We start from the raw sequence: 17,181 nt of genomic DNA on the forward strand, positions 1-17,181 counted from the left end.
GTGGCGAGACCAGAACTGAGCTCAACTTTAACAGCCCGAAATTCACTCGAGACCGGTCGATCCGCCGCAGATGTCACTGGTCATTCACCTTGAGCGTACAGCAAAGGAGACCTGCGATTTATTGCGCTACACTACTTACCGCCAGCAAAGCAAGGAGTCGAGAAAAGGAAACTTCGCACCACCGTGCAGAGTTTACGGTAAACTCTCGTTCTTCGATAGCTCGGCTAGCCGCTTCCTAACTGGCGCACAGTAAGATGAATAATTCCAGACGCTATGGTTCTCTGCTAGACATGTAGGCCAGTTACCTTTATTTCCCGGGAAAAATGTAGGCCGTATTTAAATGTATTTTCTTGTGAATTGCAGACCCATTTGAAAATCTGCACATTTTTGTGAATTGGCACCACTAATGCCAGGCGGCGCCAAGAAATATGGCACATGATGGCATGCAGGGCCATCAAGAAGAGAGTGGAAAGCAACTCAGCGTTACTTTTCCCGCTGCGATTGCTAGTTGGAAGCCACATTTTGTAAGTCTTTTTTCTGCAACGTCTCTAATAAAGCCTAATCCTCTTCTTGATCGGCTGTCGGCACAGTGCGCACCGCCTCACGAGGCTCGAACATGTCCAGCAAAAAGCATGGCCGCACATGAAGACCACCTCCCGTAGCTGGATTCGGCAGATGGGGCAGTTGAGGACGCGTTCCATCTCTGCGATCTTAGCCTGCAGTTCTTCGTGTCTTGAGCAGCAGCGCTGGTCTTCTAGTGCTGCCTCGCCCGGTGGCACACTTGAGCCTGAGCACACATAATAAAAGAAAGCAACATGAATGCCAATCGACATTACCGTAACATTAAAACAACGAAAAGGAAAACAGAGAGGCGAGCAGAGCGGCAGAGTGGCGAGCAAGCATTATTCCGATGGGTAAACCCCGAGAGGTTTCTGGGTTTGTGCAACATCATCATCATCATCATCAGCCTGACTACACCCACTGCAGGGCAAAGGACTCTCCCATGTCTCTCCAATTAACCCTGTCCTTTGGCAGTTGCCGCCACTGTATCCCCGCAAACTTCTTAATCTCATCCGCCCACCTAACTTTTTGCCGTCCCCTGCTACGGGTTAATGACATCTTAGTTGAAATCAAGAGGAAGAAATGGGCTTGGGCAGGGCATGTAATGCGAAGGCGAGGTAACCGCTGCTCCTTAAGGGTAACGGAGCGGGTTTGTGCAAATTGAAATAAATAAAGATAAATAAATATCCACGACTGGGATTTGAGCCCATGGCGGCTCGAACAGATCAGCTTCGCTGGTCGCTGCACGAGAGCACAAGGCTATTGCCGCTTTTTTTTTAAACATGGTATTTATTACAGTGAAGCAATGCTCTGTGTATATGAACAATGTACAAGCCGTGAAGAAACAATTGAAAATCAACACTACGACAAATCTAAACAGCCAAGCACGAGAAAAGACGTGACACAGGGCGCATCACTAGTATTACATCATAATACGACACACTTTAAGCAACGAAGAACAAGAAAGAGGGCAATGAGGAACACAACACTGGGAGTGGTTGCCACTCTCGTTCAAATTCAGTCTGGGCATACAATTCCTTTAGTTGAACAATCATTCTGCTGAAGTGGTCTCTTGTAGAAACAACAGGTTTATAATGTCGGTCCGTCATGCGCGTTTTCCAGAGGCGGCGTAGTCCAATGAGAAAGAACATGTCTGAAGGTTCGCCGCTGCCGAACGCGTCTCGTGTTAAATTGGAGCACACTCTCACGCTGTGCATTGGGCATCGTATGTGTCACCTAATACTACTGTCAAACTAATATTCGCGCTTCGAGCTGTGTGGCGGTAGTGACAGAGAGATGTGCGTTGCATGCGTTGGCGTGGACAACGCTGTGGCAGAAACACGGCACTAGAACAGTATGCTTTGGCGTTGACAACATTGCTACAGAAACGCGGCACTGGGGCAGAGGCCACCGGAGTACATTGGGTAAATTGGCATTGAATATGAAAAAGATCAAGACGCGCTTAACTGGCTCCTGGGTCAGCGGACACCTCAATCACGCTTTCAGGTACGTGGCAGCAATGCCCCCCTTCCCCCCCTCCCCCCCCGCAAAAAAAAATCGTGCTTTCGCACAATATTTCGTGCTTAGCCATGCTAAATCGCCAGCCAGTTTTCCGTACAGAAGAAAGAGCTATTAGCAGGAATAAAAGAAAAATAACGCCAGCAAGAATTACGAAAAAATTGAGGTTTTGTCTTTTCGAAAACAAACCACGGCTAGAGGCAGGAGCAGATTTAATAGCAATTTGGGGCCTTAAGGGTAAATAAAGAAATTTTCGAGATGTGCAGTAGGGAGAAATAGGAGGAAACGGTCGGGGGCAGGGGAGGCGGGTTCCACTTTGTACAATCGGATTTTGAAGCTTTCGCAAAGAACATTGCTTGCTCAATGTCGGCAGATGATGACTGACAGCGAAAAAACAATTAGCAAACACAGCTGCTAAGAGCACGAAGCAATGTGATCTGCTAACCATCTTGCTGATGCGGTGCAGTTGGTCAATAATAACTACTCCTACAGTGACAAGGATAGTAAAGAACACATGTTCACACCTTGTTACGATATCCATGCAAAATTCCCTGCCGCTTTTCCGCCGATTTTAGGAGTACATAAATATCAATTAACAAGTACCACTCGTTTGAATCAACCAATTCAAAAGAATGATTTTTCAGTGTAGCCGCGTACGGGGTCTTTATTAGCTACTCAGTTTTTTCGACGTTTAACTTATAAAACAAAGCTAGCGGGCTGTTTCTTTTTTTAATTCTTCGGCTTGGGTGATCTTCTAGTGTTCTCCTGAGTGTCTTTCGTACTGAACTTACAGTTGCTCCCTTACGGTGCAATCCATAAGGTTTTTGTCAGCCTTCACTTCCCACTAGGGCAAGGAGACTCGAAAGCACTCGGGATGTCCGTCGGATGTAATATTCTCAGCGTTGACGCTCTGGGTGGCGTACCATGATACGCAGCACCACGCACAGGGAGCAATATACTCACTCGCTTCGTCAGCGACGTGTTCCACCGAGTTCAGTTCTGGGTCGCTGTGCGGACGAACGATTCCAATCGCTGGGAGTAAAGGCTGAAGAAAAGAGATAAGAACCCAAGTTTTACAAACATACGCAACAATTCCAGACAAAAGCATTTTTGAGCGGGAAACCTTTATATGTAATATTTCGCTATAACAATCAATATATCTGCAGATCACACGACGACAGTCTTGTGCTTCTTTTTATTAACGTTTTTGCTACCGTAGAAAGCGTTCCCTACTGGTTTTCTATGACATTCTTAACTGTTCGATGTGATCGATGGAATCACTATTAAAGAAAGATTTTGCAACATATCAAAGGAATGGACTATTACGTTCAATATTAGCATATCAGTGCCTTAAAATTTTCAGATTTTCAATTTTTTTTTCCGAGAATGTTGGATACATAAAAGTAGGGACACAGTTCACGAACACGCAGCACGAACTCCTCGAGGCAGATGCATAAAATTGGATATAGAATACACCGCCTGCCTGCTGCTGATCTGCTGGTTAAGGACATGGTTCTTCTTGCGCCTTAAGAGAGCTAAAATAGCGGCAAAGCCTTGTTACATTTCCAAGATTTATTTGTCACTTTTTGCTTACCAAGCCTATTGGGAATCTAACAATGAGGAAGTGTCAGTAAAGTATGTTTATTGTGCCTGTTGACAGCACCACGTCATGTGTACATAACAGCTGTAAGTGGTCGCTGTCGGCGTGCAAATACAAATGGCCTGAGTCTTCCTTCGCTTTTTTGCTACTTGAAGCATTTTGATGATGGCCGAGGACTATGCTATAGTGTCTGAGACACGATGCACGTGTTAGTTACAGTCGTTTCCTCCTTAGCAAGGTGAAGACGTTAATAATAAGTGAATGGTCCGTTTACACCGCACACATACGGAAAACCATTGCCTTATAGGCGCGCTGTTGCTTTTTAATGGAGGGAGATTTGGGAAAGATTCTGCCTTTAAAAACCCTACGACAGAAAAGTAGGCACAACGAATACCTGACACTTGTAAACAATGGATGACGCATTTTGTAAAACCCCTAAGTGTAGTGTGATTCAGGGGCATCATCAAAGGTGGAGTAAATTTATAATAAGGGAACAATTACAGATTAGAATCCCTGCAAGCGCAGGCGTACGATGCAAAAGGAAAGCTATGCAGCTTTCAGAGAAGGTTCGTCCTGGTCTTGGGAAAATTCATACAGTCCGAGATTCAAACCCGCGGCACCATCGCCTAACCGGGGCAGTCGCTCTAGAAAGGGAGCTAGCCAGTACGAGGCCCAATTTATCAACAACTCAAAGCGAACACGGTGTTAACCCAAGGGGAAATAGGGGAATCCCCTAAGGAGGAGTAAATCTGCAATAAGGAAGGAACTACTCCTTAGCAGCCACCCAAGCTCAGCCATACGGCTCAGCTGGTATAGCCAGTGCCAGAATAGGCGGTTGTCCACGGTTAGAACCACGGACAGAAGAATTCTTCACCTGCAAAGATTATGTTTGGTTTGGTTTATTGGGTTTGTAGGGGTGCGTTTATTAGGCGTCCTCAAGAGAAGACCGAACCGCCGTGCAGGATCTGGCAGCGTAGACGGGCGTAGCCAGCACCAAGAGAGCGGGGCAACTTCGTCGTCGTCAGGCGCAGCGTAGTGTCGGCGCATAGCTTCGTCGTCGTCAGGCGCGGCGCAGTGTCGGCGCATGGCGGTAGCGGAACCTGTCACAGTTGGCACACTACAGTTTCCCCGGGTGAAAAGGAGCCATCCTGGCGTCTTAAGGGGAAGGAAGAACAGAGGGGTCGTAGTACGGCTTCAGTCGGTCGACGTGGACGGTTTCGCGGCCACGGCGACGCAAGTCCGCAGCGGGTGCAACAGGCTCAACAATATAATTGACCGGAGATGTTTGCTTGAGAACCCGGTAGGGACCATGATATCGATGCAGCAGTTTCCGCGAAAGGCCGGGAGTTGTGGGAAGCACCCAGAGCCACACAAGGGAGTCGGCAGGGTAGGAGGTAGAGGCCGCGGAAGTGTCGCGGTCATGTTTTTGCTGCCACTGGGTTTGCGTGGTAAACGAGCGAGCAAGCTGGCGGCATTCTTCGGCGCGCCTGGCAGCGTCGGACAGTGGCGTGGACTCGGAAATGTCGGGTCGGTAGCGAAGAAGAGTATCCATCGTGCAGGGGGGCTCGCGGCCGTACAGAAGAAAGAAGGGAGAGAATCCAGTGGTGGTTTGTGTCGCAGTGTTATATGCGTAGGTGACGAAGGGAAGAACTTGGTCCCAGTTGGAGTGGTTGGCGTCGACGTACATGGACAGCATGTCACTGAGGGTTCGGTTGAAACGCTCGGTCAGGCCGTTGGTCTGAGGGTGGTAAGACGAAGCGGTTCGATGGATAATGCGGCATTCCTTGAGGAGGGCCTCAAGAGCGTCAGACAGGAATACGCGTCCACGGTCGCTGAGCAGTTCTTGAGGAGCACCATGGCGAAGAATCAGGTTCTTTAGAAGAAAGGAAGCCACGTCGCGGGCGGAGGCAGATGGTAATGGAGACGTTTCAGCATAACGTGTGAGATGATCCACGGCCACGATAATCCAGCGGTGACCAGCGGGAGTGGGAGGGAGGGGGCCGTAGAGGTCTATGCCAACGCGGTCAAACGGGCGGGCAGGACAGGCTAACGGCTGCAGTGGAGCAGGCGAGGTGTGAGGCGGACATTTACGCCGTTGACAGGATGGGCAAGATCGCACAAAGTGGCGAACAAAGCGGTACATGCCACGCCAGTAGAATCGGAGACGCAGACGCGTATAGGTTTTCAACACGCCGCCGTGGGCACACTGGGGGTCCGCATGGAAAGCGGCGCAAATGTCGGTGCGTAGATGGCGGGGGATCACTAGGAGCCATTTGCGTCCGTCGAACAGGTAATTGCGACGATAGAGGAGACCGTCCCGAATAGAAAAGTGACGGGCTTGACGTAAGAGGGAACGGGACGAATTATCAGTCGTAGGACTCGAAAGGAAGTTAATAAGAGTGGCGATCCAAGGGTCTTTCCGCTGCTCGGTGGACATGTCGGCAGTGGCAAGCGAGGACAAGTCGTAAGCAGACACAGGAGCAGGCGATGAAGCACTAGGTAGCGGCGAGCGGGAAAGAGCGTCCGCGTCATTATGCTTGAGGCCAGAGCGGTAAATGACATGAATGTCATACGCCTGCAATCGCAGAGCCCAGCGAGCTAGGCGGCCTGACGGGTCTTTGAGAGAGGCCAACCAGCACAGGGCATGGTGGCCGGTTACTATACTGAACGGGCGACCGTAGACATAGGGACGAAATTTTCCAATGGCCCAAATGATGGCCAAACATTCTCGTTCGGTAACAGAATAGTTGGCCTCCGCTTTGCTCAAGGTCCGACTGGCGTAGGCGACCACATATGCACGGAAGCCAGGTTGGCGTTGAGTGAGAACGGCACCCAGTCCAATACCGCTGGCGTCAGTGTGGATCTCAGTAGGCGCAGTCGGGTCAAAGTGGCGCAGGATGGGAGGCGAAACCAAAAGGCGGCGCAAGGTGTCGAAGGCGTCATCGCAAGCAGGCGTCCAAGCGGAGAGGTTGGAGCTGCCTGCGAGTAGCTGGGTCAGAGGAGCGATGATCGTGGCGAAATTCAAGATGAAGCGACGGAAGTAAGAGCAAAGGCCAACGAAGCTACGGAGCTGCTACAGTGAGGTGGGCTTCGGAAATTCGGCAACTGCACGAAGTTTGGCGGGGTCCGGAAGAATGCCGTCTTTAGAGACTACATGTCCTAAAATGGTGAGTTGTCGGGCAGCAAAGCGGCACTTTTTCAAATTCATCTGGAGCCCAGCGTCAGTAAGACAAGTCAGAACGCGCTCGAGGCGGATGAGATAAGAAGAAAAGTCCGCAGAAAAGACGACAATGTCATCGAGATAGCAAAGACAACTCTCCCACTTGAGTCCACTAAGGATAGTGTCCATCAGGCGTTCGAAAGTTGCCGGTGCGTTGCAAAGGCCAAACGGCATGACGTTGAACTCATATAAGCCGTCAGGTGTTATGAAGGCAGTTTTTGAGCGATCAGCGTCAGCCATGGGCACCTGCCAGTAGCCTGACCTCAAATCCAGCGGAGAAATACTCAGCTCCCTGCAAGCAGTCCAGGGCGTCATCGATTCGTGGCAGGGGATAGACGTCCTTGCGTGTGATGTTGTTGAGACGGCGGTAATCAACACAGAACCTGATGGAACCATCTTTCTTTTTTCCCAACACAACAGGAGACGCCCAGGGACTGTGGGAGGGCTGTATGACACCCCGACGGAGCATGTCGTCGACGTGATCAGAAATGACGCGGCGCTCAGAAGCCGAGACACGATAGGGGCGCTGGCGAAGAGGGGCGTGTGTACCGGTGTCGATGGTGTGCGCAACGACAGACGTACGGCCCAAGGCAGTCTGAGGAAGATCGAAAGAAGAACTGAAGCGCTGGAGGAGGGCGACGAGTTGATCACGTAGCGCGGGTGGAAGGTCGGCGTCGATGGCACGGTGGAAGACGTCGGAGGGCGGTGGATCATTCTTAACATCACAAGAGCTGAGCACATCGACATCGAAGGAAGCGGTGGTATCAAGAATAGGGTAGGGAAGGCAGGAATCAAGTTCTTCAACACGCCCGAGGCATTCACCTCGGAGCACTACTGACGGGCACGAAGATGGGTTCGAGACGTAAAATTGCACTTTGTCCATGGTCGATCGTCAGAACAGCAAAGGGAAGCAGGAGGCAGGGATGGCGGGAAGCGGGTTCGGAAGGCGTGAAGAAAACAGTTGAATGAGGGACGCCGACACAGGAGAGCGGCACGAGGGCAGCAGAAAACGGAGGAATGTCGGTATCAGTCGCGACCACAAGTTTGGCAGACTGCGTAGGTACGTCGCAAAAGGGAGCGTCACACAGCGGAGAAAAGGCGATTTCAGCTCGAGCGCAGTCAATAACGGCACGATGAGTCGACAGGAAGTCACATCCTAGGATGATGTCGTGTGAGCAGTGAGACAGCACAATAAACTCGATGGTGTACAAAACATCTTGAATGCGGACACGGGCCGTACATGCGGCTGAGGGATGAATACGCTGTGATGAGGCGGTGCGAAGCGAAAAGTCAGAAAGTGGGGTAGTCACTTTGCGGAGTCGGCGGCAGAGAGCTTCACTTATGACAGATACTGCAGCGCCCGTGTCGACGAGGGCGAGAACCTTGGCACCTTCCACGAACACTACGATTACATTAGCGGGACGACACGGAGGACTTGAGGAGTTCGAAACAAGCGCAGTTCTTGCCCCCGGAACTGCGGCTGTTAGTTTCCCTCAAGCGCGGAGCTAGGACGTCGCAGTATCGGGGAAGGGGAACGGCGTCGAGGGGAAGGCGATCGGCGAGAGGTGTAAATTTGGCGATCAGGGGAAACAAAGGAGGGACCAGGTGGCCTTGTCGGCGAGGATAGTTCGGCATCGTACGGGTAGGAGCGCAGATCAGGTCGAGAAGGTGGAAGGTCCTCAAGAGAAGACCGAACCGCCGTGCAGGATCTGGCAGCGTAGACGGGCGTAGCCAGCACCAAGAGAGCGGGGCAACTTCGTCGTCGTCAGGCGCAGCGTAGTGTCGGCGCATAGCTTCGTCGTCGTCAGGCGCGGCGCAGTGTCGGCGCATGGCGGTAGCGGAACCTGTCACAGTTGGCACACTACAGGTTTAACGTCCCAAAGCGACTGAGGCTATGAGAGACGCCGTAGTGGAGGGCTCCGGAAATTTCGACCACCTGGTGTTCTTTAACGTGCACTGACATCGCACAGTACACGGGCCCCTAGAATTTCTCCTCCAAATAAATTCAACCGCCGCGGCCGGGATCGAACCCGCGTCTTTCGGGCCAGCAGCCGAGCACCATAGCCACTGAGCCACCGCGGCGGCCAAAGATTATGTGAAAGCTGTATACGTTCCTTCTTTAGCCATATGGCTACTCTTGGATATGTGCTAATAAGTAATGCTTCCTTAGTAGAAAAACATTTCCATCTAGATTTTGCAATGGCTCGTGTGTAGTCGGACCTTCTTAAGATAGTTTTCGTTTTTTTAGGCCGCCTAGAATCATTTAAGTATGCGAAAGTGCCCTCCTTCCCTTCGAAAGCCTCCAGATATCATTAATGCACGGTTTTACGTTTAAAGCGCAAGAGAAACACAAATGTCCGCACTAAGCTTACTATGGTCCAAAAGCTAAGAAACCCTTTTTTTTTTCATGGCCAACGCGCTTTGAACTGTAAAGAAAAATTATCTAAGCCTTTTAAATTGAATTTATAACAATATTCCATGCATATCACTTTTTATTGCCAGTCTCGGAAAAGTCAGGCGAACATCTTCCGGATACTTCAACGAACTTGATGTGGAGTATAAAGCTGTACCTTTCTTAAATATCGTCAATTTTGTCGCTGGAATGGTATAATACAGACGAAAAAGCCTTGTCATACCAGTGCCCCCCGCGAATTGGAAAGAGTTCCGGCACAAAGCCAGCAGTTAAATTTTCCGATGCCTCAGATACCTAGTCCATTTGGAGCCCATGGCACTGCGTGTTGTATATCTTCATCTCAATCATCTTTCATCATGTACTACAGCATTCCCAATTGCTTGAGGTCCGCAGCACTGGCGCCGTGACCGTGCGATTAAGCAGGTTGAGTCCAGAGTTAGAATGGATTGTCCATACATCTTCAATGGTGGCCTTTTGTAGCCGCACACGATTCTGAGAATGCGGCCACTCCGGCCGACCGCGTCGCTAAGACCGATGAAGAGCGGGCGGCAGTTATTGTACGTCAAGCACTGAAAGCACCGAAGGACGTCTAGCGTACTGCTCAGTACGTAACAGAGAACTGGTTGAATGCTTTGACACGTAAAGCACCAAAAGCGGAGAGGAAGCAGAATGCGCTGGCCAGCTAAACGAAAAGACACGTGGCCAATAGACACCATGATTCTTGTCTAGCTCGAAGACCACAAGCGGAAGAAGGCGGGGACCGATTCAACAGCGAAAGGCTGTGGCCGATACCCGAGTGTCACTACCATCTTTTAGAAGCTCTAGAATGCGCTCTGCTTTTCCTACAATTCATTTCATATTACAGCTACCTCAATGACGATCTAGATAACACTGTTTTTCGACACAAAAAGCTTCTTAGATTCGCCACGAGGTCACCAGTGCACATACAAAGCTAAACGTCCTTCCTAATCAATTACTTTACTAGTAATAAGTATAGTGAATCTCAGTTTCAATGAGTAATTATCCACCAAGAGCATCGGAAGTGCCAAAGTTGCTACCGACACATCTGTTTCGCTCAGTTATAACTGGAGCCTCAATAAGGCTTTACATTAAGCAGAAAATGTGACGAAGATATTGGAGAAGGCTTATACAAACCTCTCGGAACGAAGATCCGGTGTCCGGAGGTTCCAAGGAAGAAATGGGCGAGCCTGTAAAGCATAATGTACGACAACAAAGAGTTTAGTCTTCACGTTTATAGGGTTTAACGTCCCAAAGAGAATCATAGAATGAGGGGAAGGCAGTTTAGTCGGTCACATAACACTGGTGGAACTATTCATAACATGGATTCGTTATGTTGTTATTGTCGCGTGGTGATGACGGCAGCCCGACGATCAGGGAGACAGCGAAAGGGGCATCCAAACAAAACTCTTTACTGGGATGACTAAAGCCCACAAAGGGTATGTGTGCGTGCCTGTGTGTGTGTGTCTGTGAGTGTGTGTGAGTGTCTGTGAGTGTGTGTGAGTGTGTGTGAGTGCGTGTGTGTGTGTGTGTGTGTGTGTGTGCGTGCGTGCGTGCGTGCGTGCGTGTGCGTGTGCGTGTGCGTGTGTGTGTGTGTGTGTGTGCGCGTGCGTGTGCGCGTGCGCGTGTGCGTGTGCGTGTGTGTGTGTGTGTGTGTGTGTGTGTGCGTGCGCGCGCGGTGTCGGCTTCTGAGCGAGTGTACATATCTAACATTCTCAGGCAAAAATTAAAAAAATTGGAAAATTGTAAGGCACTGTTACTTTAATATTGAAGGTTATGGTGCATTTTTATAGCATGTAGCAAAATCTTTCTTTTAAAGTGTTTCCATCGATAACATTGAAAAGGTAAGACTGCCATAGAAAACCAACGCGAAAAGCCCTTGAAGATAGCAGAAACGTTAATAAAAAAGTACCAGACTGCCATCGGCTAACCTGCGGATATATTGATTGCTATAGTGAAATCTTACATTCTATGAAAAAAAATTGTCTTCATAAAGGGTATCCCGTTCAAGAACGTTTTGTCCACAATTGTTGCGTGTGGACACGCACAAACAATAGACAGCAGACTGCTTCACGCTATGCACAAAACAGAGATATTTCTTAATCTTAGTCACGTCAGCGCTGCTTATCCGAGTACCGTCATGATTTTTCTTCGCGTATTGCATGCATCCTTATTTTCTGCAAGGAAAATAATGCAAAATGACGGAACAATGCTGGATCAATATTTGTTCAAGTGTAAAAGAACCTTACAAAACAAGGAGTTATCGCCGCTGTGGCTCATTGAGTAGCATTTTCTTGCTCAGCTGGAGGACAGGGGTTCAATACCGTCCGCGGCGGCCGTTTCCAGTGAAACGCAACGCAAAAGGTCTCCGTGTACAAAGCGGTGTAAGCGGCCGTTAAATGACCTCAGGCGGTCGATGTTGACATAATGGACTGCACTACAGTGCCTATTTCTTCCTTACCTCTTTCCCTCCATTGATCATCCCTTTCCCTTGTCGTGGTTCAGGTGTCTAGCGAGAGTGAGGCACATGCTGCACCTTTACTTTTCTGATAACCAAGTCATCATCATCATCATCATTATTTTATTATTATTAAAGTGATGTGCCTTACCTGGTATGGAATCCAAGAAGTCGCTGCTGCTGTTTGTGCTGAATCCGCTGCTTAGGCTAGTGGTGCGGACGATGGCAGACTGCGAGGTCCCGAAAAGAAAAACTGAGCTCATTGCACCCAGACATATAGCAGTGTATGCAATGAATACTAAGCTTTTAATATTCGACGCTAGACGTAAAGGGCAAATTTGTTTTTTGGATAGCAGTTGAACATGTTTAAAAATTGGAGGGGACACTTGTTCCGCCTTAAGGGAATGACGAGATAGCATTAATGAATTAATGCCCGTGTATGCGAAATTGATCACCCTATACTTTAAATTCATAGGTCCCTGGGAGTCCTCGTACCGCTACTTGGGCAATGGTGCAGCAGTTAAGGGATGCGCCACTGCCCTGCAATGGCAGGTGCTGCCACCGGTGGAGCTTGTGCAACCCAGCCCAAGCAACAGAGGTAATCAGCCCAATTTTGGAAATGGATGGTTTCACTATGGGCCTTTGTAGGACCGGCCTTTACCAGTACGTTTCCAATATGGGATGCGACACTGCCCGTCAATGGCAGGTGCTGCCACTGGTGGAGCTTGTGCAACCCAGCCCAAGAAACAGAGGTAATCGGCCCAATATTGGAAATGGATGGTTTCACTATGGGCCTTTGTAGGACCGGGCTTTACCAGTACGTTTCCAATATGGGATGCGCCACTGCCCTGCAATGGCAGGTGCTGCCACTGGTGGAACTTGTGCAACCCAGCCCACAAAACATAGGTAATCGGCCCAATATTGAAAATGGATGGTTTTACTATGGGCCTTTGTAGGACCGGGCTTTACCAGTACGTTTCCAATATGGGATGCGCCACTGCCCGGCAATGACAGGTGCTGCCAACGGTGGAGCTTGTGCAACCCAGCCGAAGCAACAGAGGTAATCGGCTCAATATTTGAAATGGATGGTTTCACTATGGGCCTTTGTAGGACCGGCCTTTACCAGTACGTTTCCAATATGGGATGCGACACTGCCCGTCAATGGCAGGTGCTGCCACTGGTGGAACTTGTGCAACCCAGCCCAAGAAACAGAGGTAATCGGCCCAATATTGGAAATGGATGGTTTCACTATGGGCCTTTGTAGGACCGGGCTTTACCAGTACGTTTCCAATATGGGATGCGCCACTGCCCTGCAATGGCAGGTGCTGCCTATGGTGGAGCTTGTGCAACCGAGCTCAAGCAACAGAGGTAATCGGCCTAATATTGGAAATGGATGGTTTCACTACGGGCCTCTGTAGGACCGGCCTTCACCAGTACGTTTCCAATATGGGATGCGCCACTGCCCATCAATGGCAGGTGCTGCAACTGGTGGAGCTTGTGCAACCCAGCCGAAGAAACAGAGGTAATCGGCCCAATATTGGAAATGGATGGTTTCACTATGGGCCTTTGTAGGACCGGCCTTTACCAGTACGTTTCCAATATGGATGCGCCACTGCCCTGCAATGGCAGGTGCTGCCACTGGTGGAGCTTGTGCAACCCAGCCAAAGCAACAGAGGTAATCGGCCCAATATTGGAAATTGATGGTTTCATATGGGCCTTTGTAGGACCGGCCTTTACCAGTACGTTTCCAATATGGTATGCGCCACTGCCCTGCAGTTGCAGGTGCTGCCCCTGGTGGAGCTTGTGCAACCCAGCCAAAGCAACAGAGGTAATCGGCCCAATACTGGAAATGGATGGTTTCCTATGAGCCTTTGTAGGACCGGCCTTTACCAGTGCATTTCCAATATTGGGCCAATTACCTGTGCTGTTTGGGAGGTTGCTCTTCCCGAGTAACCTCTAGCGGCTTATCATTAACTTAACTGCCACCTGCCGTGGTGGTCAGTTTGTTCATCATGCGCTGGGAGGTTGTGACGGCGCTACGATGTCACGTGACCAAGGACGCCACATAGATTTCTTTTCCGGTGGCTGGGCACCTGGGCCATTTTATGCCGCCCAATTTTTCGCTCACGACGCTGTCAACGATGCCGATGATGAAGCATGATGAAACACGATTAGGTCGAGTTGTGGCACAATCGAATACACCCAATGTTATTCTTAAGGAGCACTGAAAGTAGCCTCCGCGTTGTGCTGAGGAACGTTAAAACCGGTACAGACCAGCTCAGAAAGGGAGGGTGAGTCCATCATTACAGCTTCAAATCATGAGATACCGCAAGGGCATGCTAGATATTCCGATAAAATGCTTGCTTTGATGAAGCAAGTGTTTTGGAAGGGAGTAGCTTAACAACTTGTAGAAATACCAAGGTCTGTTTACTTAATTATCCAAATAATTGTTAAAGAAGTTTTTCTTGCAAAATCAGAAGCTGAAAAGTGCTGCAAGCCCACAGTTCTAATTCGCACTCTATTAAGCATGACTGTGTTTTTTTTTTCACAAGTGCACAAGTTTATGTGAGAGTTAAACAGCCAAGAATGTGCTTTTTTTTTCACAAGTGCACAGGTTTATGTGAGAGTTAAACAGACAGGAATCGTTGACTTTAAGATCCTAACGACAAGCAAGTTCGACTGTTTGCGCTTGTGACGGCAGGTAAATGTTGGTTTCATTGATTTTTTTACCTTACATTTAGACTTCTCTTACCCGTTCGAGAAACTCGCTCCATGAGGAGGAAGACACTGGAAAAAAAAAGGAAAAGAGGAATTAAATACTAAAACATGGAAAGGAAGAAATCGAGCAAAACAAATGAATAGAAACCGCCGACTGCACACTTCAACGACGCCTAACCAAATTTCTGTAACTAGGAACTTAAACAAGTTTAGCGCAATGTTACTTCCTAGCTTTTTCGAAGCGTTTCAAAGAGCAGAGGTCGACCGTAACCACTGATAGTCAACAAAGAGTTTGTTATGCATGGGGGAGAATCAAGCCTTTTCAAAGTGAAAGTGCCTAGTAGGCAGCCGCAAGCGACGTATTGCTGCGTGAGTTTCCTCAGTATCCTAACCTAGTTTACAATGATCGGAGGCCACTGATGAACCCGAAAAATTCGAGAAACAAAAACTTTTGTTAAGACACTGTAATGACGAACTGCCTACTGTGAGCGTTACGCAGCTTTAAACGGCGTATTTGAGTTTTTAAAAAGGTTTGGTTTGGTTTACTGGGGTTTAACGTCCCAAAGCGACTGAGGCTATGAGAGACGCCGTAGTGAAGGGCTCCGGAAATTTCGACCACCTGGGGTTCTTTAATGTGCACTGACATCAGGAAAAGGCACAGAAACTCTCTGACTTCTTGATAGACACGTGGACTTCGTTATTAGGGAAGGTATAAGGTTTGGTTTCGTGATTTTATAGGGTTGAACGTCCAAAGCCGATTAAGGCTATGAGGGAGCCGTAGTGGAGGGCTCCAGATAATTTCGACCACCTGGACTGTGCACTCACATCGCGCAGTACGCGGGCCTCTAGCATTTCGCCTCCATACAAGTGCGGCCGCTGCGGCCAAGATCGAACACGCGGTCCTTCAGCTGAGCAGCTGAGAACCTCAACCGCGGAGCCACTGCGGCGGCGTAAAGGGGTGAAGGAGAGAATCAAAGATGAAAGAGTTAGGGGCCACACAGTGGCCACACTCAAATAATTTTGACAACCTGGATATTAAAATGAACTGACAAAGCACAGCACAATTGCGTCATCGGAGCTTTGCTTCCATTGAAACGCAGTGGTTGCGGTCAGCCGGCATTGCATCGGGGTGTTAACAATTGTTGGCGAAGGAAAGAATGCAGCGACGACACATGAACTCCCAGTTTCACTGCTGAGCATTTCCGTCCTGTCTATACTGCCTTATAAGAGCTTGTCGGCAATACAGGAATCTTGCTCAGCCCTAAGGGAGGGACTATACAGCCTATCACGTTCTGAACTAATTCAACTAAGACCGCAAATTTTCTAGCGCTCCTAGTCTAGCTAAGACTACTTTAACTGTAGTTCCAGCAGTAAGTTTTCTGTGGACACACTTTTAATGTAAAATACCAGTTACGTGAATCTAATGGTAGAGGGTAAGTCCCCTCTAGAAATCGCTCTATCTGGACAATAATTTCAAGTTCACGCTTCCCCACAACACCCTTCCCACATCACAGTTTTCTCCTCCACGCAGGGCCGTTCTACTCCGAGTAAAGGGCCTGTATAAATAACGCCAGTGATGAAAGCTTCGCCCAGACGAAGACGAATCCTTTCGTAGAAACGTTGGTGCACATCCCGAGGCGTTCCAGCACGTTTAGACTCGCGGTGTAACCCTGAGACATAGAACAAGAGTTTCTCTGCATCAAGCGGGGAGGAGGAGATAACACTCGAAGGAGGTGTTTTCAGACGAGCTCTCCTTCATGTCATCAATTTAGAAAAGCGCTCAGGTACCTTACCTGAAGAAAACGTGCTACCCGAGTTTCCTTCCGAGTCCTCTTCCGATTCCTCTTCCGATTCCTCTTCCGAGACCTCTTCCGAGTCCTCTTCAGTAAATGACAACTCTTGGTGATGATCGGAAAGATCACTGCCGTCTTCCGATGATTCCGTGTCGTGATCCGCATTGTCCTGGGCAGCATATATCGAGGAAAATCTGCAGTCTTCCGACCGAAGGTTCATCGTTTAGAAAAGTTAAAGTTGGACAAAAATCAAACCGTAGGAATTTCGTGGCCCTGGAACTTAACTCCTCTCGAGGCTTGGAAGCCACAATCAATATAATGTTATAGAGTAGAAGCCAGAACTGATTGCAACCAAGTAAAACAAGGAAATATTTTGATTTAGTGATATTTTAGTACTTTTCTGTATAATGAAAAAAAAAAAGAATAGTAATACTCCTAGAAACTTTCGTTAGTACCTAGGACTCTTGGCTTCTTCGATATACAACGTAACAAGCCCCCTTAGCTTCCCTATTCAAGTCTGGTAATACATAGATCTTGATAATTACTTCCATTCATTTAGGTCCACAAATTTCTCTTTCAGGAGGGCTTGCGACTTGAGTGTGTTCTTTCCCCTCTATCAAAGGTCACGGCAAGAGCGTAGGTAGGCTCCATCGTTTTCATGGTGGCAGCTACAAAACTTGAATGTAACTGCCACTCCTGCTCCTAATGAAAATATGAAATGTAATTCGTTCTTCCCCCTAATCCTTATCAGTTTCAAATTAGCGCGTATCCAAAGACACTAAACTCGTAAAGGAATTAAATGGCGATTCCTAGTAGTTCTTGGAGCTCAGCCAGTCACGGGAAGGTGTGAAAAACAAACACGAATCTGTTTTCCATTCTTCT

General features: G+C 48.7%; 1 protein-coding gene across 1 annotated transcript in view; it reads right to left on the reverse strand.

Annotated features, from left to right (window-relative positions):
- Nucleotides 1–277: 277 nt before the first annotated feature.
- Nucleotides 278–17,181, reverse strand: part of LOC149364138 (uncharacterized) — a 30,126-nt gene continuing 13,222 nt past the window's right edge. Inside the window, exons 2-7 of the mRNA XM_089574130.1 lie at nt 16,300–16,468; nt 14,541–14,575; nt 11,940–12,018; nt 10,468–10,520; nt 3,043–3,124; nt 278–787 (exon numbers count right to left, since the gene is read on the reverse strand). Coding sequence (XP_089430256.1) covers nt 549–787; nt 3,043–3,124; nt 10,468–10,520; nt 11,940–12,018; nt 14,541–14,575; nt 16,300–16,468 — 657 coding nt within the window. The 3' untranslated portion in view covers nt 278–548. The remainder of the gene's footprint in view (nt 788–3,042; nt 3,125–10,467; nt 10,521–11,939; nt 12,019–14,540; nt 14,576–16,299; nt 16,469–17,181) is intronic.

Source organism: Amblyomma mixtum, chromosome 2 (genome assembly GCF_055824585.1).
Source record: "Amblyomma mixtum isolate Tamu chromosome 2, ASM5582458v1, whole genome shotgun sequence".
NCBI classification, from domain to species: Eukaryota; Metazoa; Arthropoda; class Arachnida; order Ixodida; family Ixodidae; genus Amblyomma; species Amblyomma mixtum.